The 12,593-nt window shown below is 27.3% G+C and overlaps 1 protein-coding gene across 1 annotated transcript; it reads right to left on the bottom strand.

The window, feature by feature from the left end:
• Positions 1–1,593: 1,593 nt before the first annotated feature.
• Positions 1,594–2,436, bottom strand: Phum_PHUM394250 (uncharacterized protein; the record flags this gene model as incomplete). The annotated part of the gene is made up of 3 exons (XM_002428570.1): positions 1,594–1,622; positions 1,719–2,264; positions 2,361–2,436. 3 exons carry the CDS (start codon positions 2,434–2,436, stop codon positions 1,594–1,596), a joined length of 651 nt encoding a protein of 216 aa, XP_002428615.1.
• Positions 2,437–12,593: the final 10,157 nt, after the last annotated feature.

Below are 12,593 nucleotides of genomic sequence, written 5' to 3' on the forward strand. Positions count from 1 at the left end.
TTCCATTTGTCAGCCATTTTGAAAAACTTTTACCATTTTCGACAAACGAATAGAAAGAAAAAAAAAGAAAATTTTCGCTCGATACGAATTTTATTTTAAAAAGCTATTTTGGATTTGCTTTTATTAATTTTTGAATATCAGCAAAAAATAATAATAATAATTTTGTTTCGAAAACCGAAACCTTTTCAACGGGAAAGAATTCCTTTGTATATAAAAAAAGCATATCGTTGTTTATTTTAAGCAGACGAAATATAAAACTATTAACGAAATCCAAGCAGAAATTTTTTCTTTTTTTTTCCGTTTTAGAAATTTTATTATAAAACGTCACGAAAAAAATAAAAAATAAATAAATACGTCAAAGTTAATAACAATTTTAAAGAGAAAAAAAATTTATAAAAAGAAATTTTTTGGAATTCGATTCGATTTAAATCGATTTGATCGATTCGATTTATTTTCAATCAATCAATGTCTGCCTGTCAATCTGTTTGTCTGTTTAACGTTTGATCGCACTTTTCCCCTTCCTCCCTCCCCTTTCTTCCTCCCCTTAAAAAACGAAAATAGAAATCATATTCGATTGTTTACGTTAAGAAAATGTATTAAAAATTAACGAAACAAAAAAAAAAAAAACCCGCCAAAAATTTAAAAAAAAAAAAAAATCAAAGAAGGCGGTGAGTTCATTTTTTCTTTCTTTCTTCAATATAATAAACCCGCGAGTATAATTTTATCGTAACGTATTTAAATGTTTTCTTACGTTTCTTCAACGGTTTTTTTTTAACTTCCCAAGTTATTAACGTATTTTAATTTTTGATATGTTGTCAGCCGTGGGGGAAACGGAACAGTGGCTTCATAATTTTTTTTAATTTTTTTTCGCGCTTATAAACTTATTAATAATTATACGTTTTTTTTTTTTTTTTTTTAATGATTCATTGTTTAATTTTTTTTTTTTTGGGGGGGGAGGGGAGAAGGGGGGGAGGGCTCGAATCTAACTGTTAAAATAAAAAATTTATAAAATAAAAAACGATATCCAATCGATAAATTTTTTTTTTTTTGTTTTTCGAACCCACGATTTGTAGGATATGAATAAAAAAAAAACGGTTAAAAAAAACAAAATGGCGGAAATTTCCGACAAATTTTTTTTTATAAAAAAAGAAAATATTTAAATAAATTATCGTTAGGAATGATAACCTTTACAAAATAATAATAATAATTTTGTCATGAGAAAAAAAGTCAACCTGACGTCACGTAAAAAAAAAGCAGAAGACGAAAAAAAAAAGAATTATTACTTAAAAAGGTTTAATTTGGTTTAATTTTCGTAAACCGATTCTCTCTCTCTCTCTTTCTTTCTTTCTCTCTCTCTCTTTCTTTCTTTCTCTCTCTCTCTCTCTCTTTACCCTTTTCCAACGAGTTAAAATGACATTTTTTAAAATTATTATTATTATTATTATTAATAATAATAACAGTAATTTTACATCGTTTAAATGATTTTACATTAAATTGTTTTCGTCTGTCCAACTACCATCAATTTACGCGTAATAACTCGCGTCTCGTTTGTACAACAAACAAACAAACAAACAAAAAACTAAACGTCGCCCATCATCGTCTGTCTTTGTTTTTATTGTTTTCTTCCGGATAAAAAAATAAAAAAAAAATCGTTCGTATTGTTGCCGTAAATCTGAACACGCACCAAAAAAAAAAAAAAAAAAAAAAAAAAAACTTACCGCGTTTATTCCAAACGGAATAATTAAAATCGTGTCGTGGAACGGAAGTACGATTAAACCAAACATTCTGGTGCCACGTTAAATTTTCATTTTTCCATTTTTTACTACCACTTTCGTTTTGATTATAATTAGGATATTTATTATAACGATTATGAAATCTTTTCGGCGGAGGTGCTAATATGTATATTTTACCAATTTCCGGTTTACGAGTCGTCGACGTCGACGTAGTCGAAGGGAAACGACTCCGCGTCGTCGTCGTCGCGTAATCATTATAATAATTTTTCCTTGGATTTTTCCTACGGTGTAAATAATTATTATAATATTGTATTTCCGGCGTGAAATTACCATTCCCTCTCACTATCGTTTTCATCCATATTTTAGGATTTTTACTATTATTATTATTTTTAGATTTGATTATTGCACTATTACGTTCTTCCGGTATTATTATTTTTTCACCGCCATCGTAAAACGATTTCCGTTCGTTTCGTACTTTATTTCCACGACGACTCACGTTATCATATCTCGATTCGTCATCGATAACGTATTCTGATAAAAAATATTTTTTATCTTTTATCCTTTTTATTATCATCCGCCTCCCTGTTTTTTTCCTTTTGTGCAAAGTCGAATAATTCGATTGGTAACCCTGATTTTTTTCTAAATCTTTTATTGCACTTTTTATTCCGTTTGACGATGACGATGACGATGACGTCGACGTCATCGTCGACATCGTCACGTTTTTTAACGGATCCGATTTTTTTTTTCGTACGACGACGACGTCGTCATCGTCGTCGTCGTCGTCGTCCTCCTCGTAATTATCATCATCATCATTATCATCATTTAAGTAATTTCTTCCCGTAAAAATGGTAACGACTCGTTTGTCGCCATCGTTGTTGTTCTTGTTCTTGTTTTCCCCGATGACATTTTTATCATTTTTACTATCATAACTCCATGTCGCGCTAACGAATATCGTTAGTATTATTATTATTATTATTATTAATAGGGTTGAAGCCTTGATTTTGGTATTTTCGTAGTAGGCCGGAATTTTACGTGGATTCGTATCGGGTAACCGAATTATATTCGCCATTACATTCCAACATCGTTCCGCTTGAAATTTTTAAACTTTTCCTTCCTTTTTCTTCCTTACCACCACCACTACCACTTCCAAACTTTTTTTTTTTTATTAAAACACTATTTTAAATGTCCCGCATCTATTTCACCAAACAAAAAAATAATAATAATAATAATTTTATCGAAAATCACCCCCGAACGATTTTTTTAAACAATCAAAATAAGAAGAAGAAGCTTTCGTTTTAAATTTTAAAAGCAGACTAAACAGTTATGGAGGTTAAAATCGATTTAGGCAAAGTAACAACGACAACAACAACAACAACAACCACTCAAACAAACAATATTTCGAGTACTCAGTATTTTTTTTTAAAATGAATAATCAACCGTTTGTTGTTCGTTTTATATATAAAACGTAAATAAAAAATGGATTAATGCATAAATATATATATATATACGTGGGATCTCTATTATTATTATTATTATTTTATCAATAGTAAACGTAAATAATAATAATAATAATGATAATAATAATAATAAAATTCAATTTTTTTTTAAAATACTCCGATATTCATCATCATCATCATCCATTTAAATTTTTTGTTTAAATATTTACAATTTACTCTTACTCGTATATTATTATTATTATTATTATTATTCAATCATTTTAAAAACTCCCTCACCGATGAATTTAATTATTATTAAATAAAAAGAGAAAAAAAAAACCATCTCTTTCTACTTCCACGTTCATCAAATAATAATTATTTATTTATTTATTCTTTTTTCTTTAATAAAAAAAAAAATTTTTTTTTTTTATCATCATTATCATTAAGATCGATAATGACGTAGACGAATAAATAAAATTGGCTAGACGTGACGCAATCACACCGCCTTCTATTATTATTATTTATTTATTTATTTTCCCCTCTCTCCCCGCCCCCTTCGTCTCGCGTAAACGAAATTAAACGAATCGTCGTCTGCTTTTGAATAATAATAACACGGAATGTTTCTCCGGTGAAAATAAATTTTAGTTAAATTATAGATTAATAATTTTTCGTCGTTAATTTACGTTTGGTATTGTTTCAAAAAAAAAAAAATTTTTGGCGCGATTACGAAACATTTAAAAAAAATTTTGGCGCGATTACGAAAGATTCAAAAAAAAAAAAAAAATTTTTTTAGTACGAGGAAGAAAAGGGAGGGAGGAACGGGGAGAAGAGAGGAAGGGAGAGAAATTACCGGAAACGGAAACTCTAAAACGAGTTTGAAAAGAAAAAAAAAATTTAAATAATAATAATAATTTTTAGGTGGGGGTCAAAGATCAAGGTCGTCGAGTTTTCGATTTAAAATGAAAACGATATTTTTTTCTTTTTTTTTTTTTGCTCTTTGTCAACTAACTACCTGTAACAACATTCAATATTTAAAAAAAACGATGATAATAAATTAATTATTTATAGCAAAAAATTCTACACGTTTTTCTTAACGAGAGCAAAGCAAAAAAAAATTTTTTTTTTTTAAACACGTTTTACGACCGAAATTCTTTCTTTCCTTCCTTTCCCCGATGTGTGTTTGTTTGTTTTTCTACGCGCTTAATAATAATAATTTTTTTTTTTTGGAATGTTTATGATATTGACAGAATTTAAAATTTTTTCGTATATGAGACGAACAAACAAACAAACAAACAAACAAAAAAATTGTAAATCATAAACGCAGCATTCCTAACAACAAACAAAAAAAAAAAAAAAAATTTAATCAAGATTTTTCTTTTTTTCTTTTATGTTCCTATTAATGAGTTTAATTAATTTAAATTTTATTTATTTATTTATCGAAAAATAAAAAATAAAAAATCCGGTTTGAATGAATGTTGCTGATAAGAGATAAAAGAGATATGTGATAACGTATCATTTCCCAAATCATTTGGAATGTCTGATGAAGTATAAATTAGAAAAAAAAAAAAAAAGACGATGATCGAGAGAGAGAGAGAGAGAGAGAGAGAGAGAGAGAGAGAGAAAGAGAAAGAGAGAGAGAGAGAGAGTGCGTGAATGCGTGCGTTTAAATACTGCACCTTCGAACGAAGACCCCCCTTCCCTCCAATCGTTCTCCCACAGAAAAAAAAAACGAGAAAATTTTTTTAAAAACAATCATTAAATTAAATGACAAAACAACAAACGAACAAACAAACAAACAAAAAAATTATCGGAAAGATTCACCAAAACGAAAACAAAAACTCGTACGAGCTTTTTATGGTAACCTCAACACCAAATAAAAAAATTTTTTTTTTTTTTTTTGCTTTTATTATAATTAAAACAAACGAGAGAGAGGTGGGGGAGGGAAAGAGAGGGAGGGGAGACGTACGGGGAGGAAGTTGGATGGGGGGAAGAAACGAAATCATATATAGGAGCACACAACTTTACTACTCTATATATGGTAAGTTGACGTAAGTAAATTAAATTTTTCACTTAAACAAAAGTACATTTGTTAATATCAAATAATATGATAAAAAAAAAATACACGTTTGTACGACAAACGCAACAATCGAACATATATATATATAGACGTAAATGTGATCCGTGGGTGGTCAGTAACAACCCGACACACACACAACAAACTGTCTTTTTTTTCTAACGTAATTAATGAACGAACAAACAAATATTTCATATGACAGTTTATCATTATTATTATTATTATTATTATTATTATTATTAAAAAACAAAATAATAATTTTTTATTATTATTATGATGATGATGATGATAATAAAACACGTGACGCGAATGTAAAAGATGGCAAAGAGAGAAAGAGAAATTTTTTTTTTTTCGTTTTGGAAGAAGACTGGACAGATTAAATTGAAAAAAAAAAAAAAAAAGATTTCACGTGTGATTACACACAAAACAAACAAACAAACAAACAAACAAACGAACGAACGAAAAATAATTTTTTTTTTTTTTTTCGGGGGAACCCAAATTGAAAAAAAGCCAAAAAAAAAAACGAACGTTTAAAATTAAATGGATGAATTGTAAATAAATTTGTTGTTTTTTAATTTTTAATTTTTCATAAAAATCATATACGATAAACGTTACGTGAATTCTACAAACGAACAAACAAACAAACAAACAAACAAACGTTTCAAACACCGTTTTTCCCTCATTTACAGTCATTTCCTATCATTTTTATTTAAATAAAATAAATTTAAAAAAAAAAAAAACAATCGAATAATTATTAATTCATTAATTAATTAAAACAACCCTTCGATAATATTTTATTTATTCCTTTGACAAAACAAACAAACAAACAAACAAACAAACAAATTTAACAAACGTTTCCCTTACAGTCATTTCCTATCATTTTTATTTAAGTAAATTTAAAAAAAAAAACAATCGTATACACGTTAAAACAACCCTTTTAAATAATATTTTATTTAAATCCTTTTTGACAAAACAAACAAACAAACAAACGAACAAACGAAAAAAATTATTATTTATTTTATTTTATTTTGCCAAACCGAATAAAAAAAAAAAAAAAAAAAAAACTTATCAAACGAGTTTTGTAACATCTATCTATCCATCTCGTAAAATATTATTAAAATATATTATCTATACACACACATATTCATGTTTTCTCTTGTTTGTTTTGTTTGTTTGTTTGTTGTGTTTGTTTGTTTGTTTCTTTATGTTGAATATAAAATAAAAAATAATAAAAGACGAAACGAATTGTTTACGGAATTGCAAAAAAAAAAATTTTCATTTTTCTACCTTTCGACAAAAACCATTTTTTTTTTTTTTTTCAAATTGTGGTAAAATTGATTATAAATAATTCGAGATTGAGAAGGAGTGCCAACCGAACCGACGCAAACGCGTTAAATATTTTTTTTTTTTTTAATTTAAAAATATGCGTAATGAATTACACACGTGTCATCAACACGTGAAATGATGAAGTATTTTAAGTACCCGGTTATAAATAACTATTATTAATAAGAGAAAAGAAATAATTTTTTTTTTTTTGTACAAACGAATAATAATAATACTAATACTAATAATAATAATAATGATAATGATAATGATAATGATAATAATTAAAAAAAATTCGACCATCGAACGTGAGAACGTCAAAGAAAAAGAAAAAACGGATATACGAATTCGTATACGTTCGTCGTTTGTACTCGTAAAATTTAACGTCTAATGAAAACCCCGGGGAAGGAGGAAAGGGCAAACAAACAAACAAACAAACGCGTGGGATAATTGCTTAATTACAAAGACAGCGTCCTGGAAAGGACGTAATAAAATAAAATAAAATCTTTTTCCTTAATAAATAAATACATAAATCATTCTATCAAAACAAAAACAACAACCACGTGTCGTTTGTCGAAGAATGTAAATTTTTTTTTTTTTTGTAATTCGGCATGCCGCAAACAAACAAACAAACAAAAAACTTTTTGTTAAAAACTATACAAACGTCTCAAAAATTGTTGTAACAAAAAAAATTATAAGTGAAACGTTTCACGAATGATGGCCGAAATTTGGAATGCAGACATTTTGAATGTTGTACAACAAAAAAAAAAAAAAAAAAATTTAAAACCTGTTTTCAATTTTTTTCTCCCTTTTTTGACTGATCCAATAATTTTCATTTATCATTATTATTATTATTATTATTATTATTATTTGTGTGAGTGACCCAGTAAATATTCGTTCTTTTATTTATTAATTTTTTTTTTTTCGGTCAATCGCAAACCGGAAAAAGAAGAAAAAAAAATTTTCCTTACACTTTTTTGTTTTCTATTCGTTTCTACCACGATTATTTTAATTTCTCTTATCATTATTATTATTATTAAAATATATATAAACGCACTTGTACTTTTTTTTAAATTCGTGATTAGACGTGGCGGAAGATAAGAAACAAAACAAACGAACAACAACAACAACAAAATACGTATGTACTACATTAACTGATAATAATGATTTCTTCTTTTTTTTGACATTAAACGTGAAATGCGCCAAGGACGTGACGTGTTTTACAATATTTATTAAAAAAAAAAAAATTTCGATTTTTTTTTTTGTAAAATAACAACCACAACAACAACAACAACAACAACCGCAATAATAATAATAACAATTTTTTTTACGTAACGATTCATTTCAATGAATCCGAACGTATACCGACTTTAAAATAAATAAAAAAAATTGAAATTTCCCGCTTTTATTATTATCAAAACACCTTCCCGGAAATTTCTCTCTCTCTCTCTCTCACTCTTCAACCTTTACCCCAATATCTCTCTCTCTCTTTCTCTAGATATTAAAACTACGCGTTCGATGCGTTTTTCGTGTTCGGAATACAAACGATACAAACGAATTTCATTTTTACGTGAAACTCCGTACAACAACAACAACAACCACAAAAAAAAATATTAAATCACACATTAACAACGTTTCCATACGGAAAAATCACGAAGATTTATGACCTACAAATAATATGATACGATGGGGGTAAAGTGGGGGAGGAAATGTGGGGGGTTTCCCCCTCCCTCCACGTCGGTTGGTATATCATAAAATTATGATGCCAATCATAAATCATTAATAAATATTTTTTTTTTTACGATGTTATATTATTAATAAAAAAAAAAAAAATACGATGAGAGAGAGAGAGAGAAAGAGACTTTCGTGATAATAATAATAATAATAATAATATTAATAATAATAATAATCGTAATAAAAAAAAAAAAAATGAGAGTATTATACAACGTCGTGATTAAATAAATCGTGGCATAAGAATAATATTTAATTTTCCTTTTCTTTTTTCATAAATAATAATAATAATAATAATGATAATTTTTTTTTTCGATTTCGTTTGCAGACGAAAACTTTTATCGTTATGATAATAATGATAATAACAAAATAAATAAATAATTAATACGCGACGGTGGTGATCAATGATGAATGATTAATTAAACGAAGCGAAAAAAAAAAAAAAAAAATTCACGAGATGACAGAGTTCGTCGACCTTTTTACAAAAAAAAATGATAAACGATATCAGATATAAACGAAACAAACAAACAAACAACAACAACCACGACGACGACGACGACGACTACGAAAATAATTTTTTTTTTTTTTTTTTTTCAATTTTGCAAACTCCCGAGTAATTAAACGATAAACGTAAAAAAAAAAAAAAAACACACGCGAACAAACAAACACAAACACAAAACAAACTTTTTTAAAACAAACAAACAAACAAACAAACGACGGATAATACTAGAAAAAAAAATTCACCGCGAAACTTTACACAACAGGTATGCGTATATAAGGTTTGTTATTGAAAAATTGCGGAAAAAACGCCGCGTCTCTGTTCTCACTCGTACAACGATCACAAACAAACGGATTCATTTTTTCTTTCTTTCTTTTTTTTTTTTCCCCCCCCCCCCCCCGGTCTTTTTCCCCCCCTTCCCTTATTATTAACAATTTTTTTTTTTTTTTATCTGAACAAACTGGCATACGCCGTCAAACAGTCAAACAACCAACAACCAACCAACCAACCAACCAACAATTCTTGCATTCAACTTTAAAACCGTATGTACGATTTTTTTTCTTCTTCTTCTTCCTCCTCCTCCTCCTACTTCCTCCTTTTCCTCGAGATTTTAGTTTCGGTTCAAAGAAATTATTATTATTATCATCATTATTATTATTATTATTTCACTCGTTTCATGAGACCGACGGTAACAATCGACCGAATATCTTCTTTAAAAAAAAATAAAAACAATCGTGTCGTTCGAGTTTGTACGCCATTTTTAAAATAATATTCTCGCGCGTGACGTAATTTTTCTCCAGTTTATTATCATTATTATTATCATTATTATCATTATCATTATTATTCTTTCTGCAAATTGAAAACGAGTATTGGAAAAAAAAAAAAAAAAAAAAAAAAGATAATCCGTCGTTTTCGACACTCAATGATTAATTTATCATAAAATTTTTCCATATCCGGTTTCGACATCTTCTTCTTCTCAATTATTATTATTATTATTATTATTATTATTATTATTTATTACAATTTATGTTTTCTTTCTCTCTCTCTCACACACATGAGTAGTTTTGTTTTTTGTAGAAAAAGACAAAACGTTTGTATTTCATATATACAAAGTTGCGTAGGATATAATAAAAGGAATTATTGCACTAGGCCAGTGTTTTTTTTTTTTTCCTTCATTATATTATAGGAAATGGGGGCGATTTCCTTTTTTTTTTTAAGTGGGCGGTTGAATTGTCCAGGTGTGTGAGTGAATGAGTGAGAGAGAGAGAGAGAGAGAGAGAAAGAGACAAAATTAAATAATAATAATAATAATAATAATACACTCGAAGGTACGATCGAAAACAAAAAGAAAAAAAAAAAATTTAATTCTCCGTTCGAATAAAATAAAAAAAAAAAAAAATTTAATTCAAACTCTGGAGAAAAAATTAAATAAAAAAAAAAACAAACTGGAAAACTGGAATTTTGTTATCGTTTCGTCATATTTGTTATCTTTTTTTCTAAACGACGACATCTTTTTTTTACCTTCTGGACAAAAAAAAAAATTCGGCAACTAAACTTAACTAAACTAAACTTAAACTTTTTAAAAAAAAAAACAATAACGCGTTCGCCTTCGAATTATTATTATTATTATTTTCTGGTGACACGTTTATTATTTTATCATTATCATTATTATTATTATTATTATTAATAATTTATCCATCGATCGATAAAAGTCTTCTTATGGTTACGTTTGGCGGTACCCGTTTGAATTACAAAAAAAAAAAAAAAGTTTCCCTCCTTTTTTTTTTTTTTTGGAATTTCCATTCCAAAACACCCACAACCCACTCGTTATTATTATTATTATTATTATTATCATTATCATTATTATTATTTAATTGACACGAATGATAGTTTGTTTACTTCCAAAACGTTTTTTTTTTTTTTTTTTCTATTAAAATAAACAAAAAAACTTTGAATGAAAAAAAAAAAAAAATATAAATATGTATGTCCGAACTGGAGAAGACACCTTCGCACGCGAGAATAATCAAAATTATTATTATTATTATTATCATCATCATTATTATTATTATTATTATTATTATTTTATTGGCAAATATTTTATACGATTTGACACGTTCGCCCACATTTTTTTTTTTTTCAACACTAATAAAAAATAAAAAATAAAATAAAAAGTGAAAAAAAAAGAAAAAAATTTTTCTCTATGGTTTTTTGTAGAATTCATTAATATTTATCATCATCATCATCATCGTCGTCGTCGTCGTCGTTGCCGTCGTGGAAGTAGTAGAAATAATAATAATAATAATAATTAAATTTGTCGAACGAAATGTAAATTCGCGCCATTTTTTTTTCGTTGTCGTGGCAGTGGCAGTGGCAGGAAGAGTTTGAAAAGTGATTGATAGAGAATGAAATATTATTATTATTATTATTTATTAATCGATGGGATAAACAAACGGAAAAACCAATTATTATTATTATTATCATTATTATTATTATTAATATTATTATTATTATCATCACCGTCGTAAAATATGTTTATTATTCGAAAGATGGAAGATTCCAAAATCTCCATAAAAGAAAAAAAAATTTTTTTTTCTCTCTCTCTCTCTCTTTTTCTCTTTCTTTTAAGTGTTTCTTTCTTATTATTATTATTATTATTATTATTATTATTATTATTATTATTATTATTATTATTATTATTATTATTATTATTATTATTATTATTATTATTATTATTCTGTGGTTTTGTTGACCTTTATAATTTTTTTTTGTTCGTGTTTTTTGTTCGTGTACCCGATTAGTTACTCTCTCTTTCTCTTTCTTTCTTCTCTCTCTCTCTTTTTCTCTCTGTCTGTCTCTGTCTCTCTCCACGGTATAAAATAAATTTAATAAATCTTTTTTTTTTTTTTTGTACATGACGGAAAGAATCTCTTCAAAAATTTCGTGTAAATGTTTCGTTCTTTGTCTTGTCTTGTCCTCGTCCAGGATTCACGTTAAAAAAAAGAAAGAAGAAGAAGAAAGAAGATGAAGAAGGAGAAAGAAGAAGAAAGAAGAAGAAGATGAAAAAAATTTAGAAAAAAATTTTTTTTAGTTTTTCCCTCTAGATTTCTCGTTTTTTTTTTTTTTTTTTTTTTAAATTCCAGTTTTTTTTCTTTTTCCACCTTGCAAATATTTGCATACAAATTAACGCACTCACGCGCCACACACACACACGCACGCACTCACGCAAATTTATTCGTTTGCAAATTAAAAAAAAAAAAAAAAATTTATAAATCAATGACCCAATGAAAGGAAAAATTATTAAAGCGGAACGACAAAATTACGTCGTTATCGTGCCACGTCTGTAATCACGTCATATTTCTGCTGCCACTACTGCTAATTTTACTGCAGTGACGTGATGCGAATAATAATAATAATAATAAAACGAAAACGAAAACAAAAACCTTCGAATTTTAAAATTTTTAACAAAAAACTAGAAAAATAAAAAGAAAAAAATGGCGGATGAAATACCCTCCCCTCCTCCCTCCCCCCGTCTCCCCAGGTCTATTTTTCTTTAGCTCCCCAGAATAATAATTTAAAATTTTTTAATTACTATTCACTTTACTCTTAGTAAAACCTTTTACGTCGATACCTCATTGTTCCAATGATTGAATGGAAGTGGAAAAGGCCTCAATGCCTGGAGGAGGGAAAAACGAAAAAAAAAAAAAAAATTATTGATGATAATAATAATAATAATGATAATAATGATAAATCATTGATTAAAAAAAAAAAAAAACGTAATCAAATCGCAAAAAAAAAAA

The sequence above is a fragment of the Pediculus humanus genome, genomic scaffold (genome assembly GCF_000006295.1).
Source record: "Pediculus humanus corporis 1103172107888 genomic scaffold, whole genome shotgun sequence".
Taxonomy (NCBI): Eukaryota; Metazoa; Arthropoda; class Insecta; order Psocodea; family Pediculidae; genus Pediculus; species Pediculus humanus.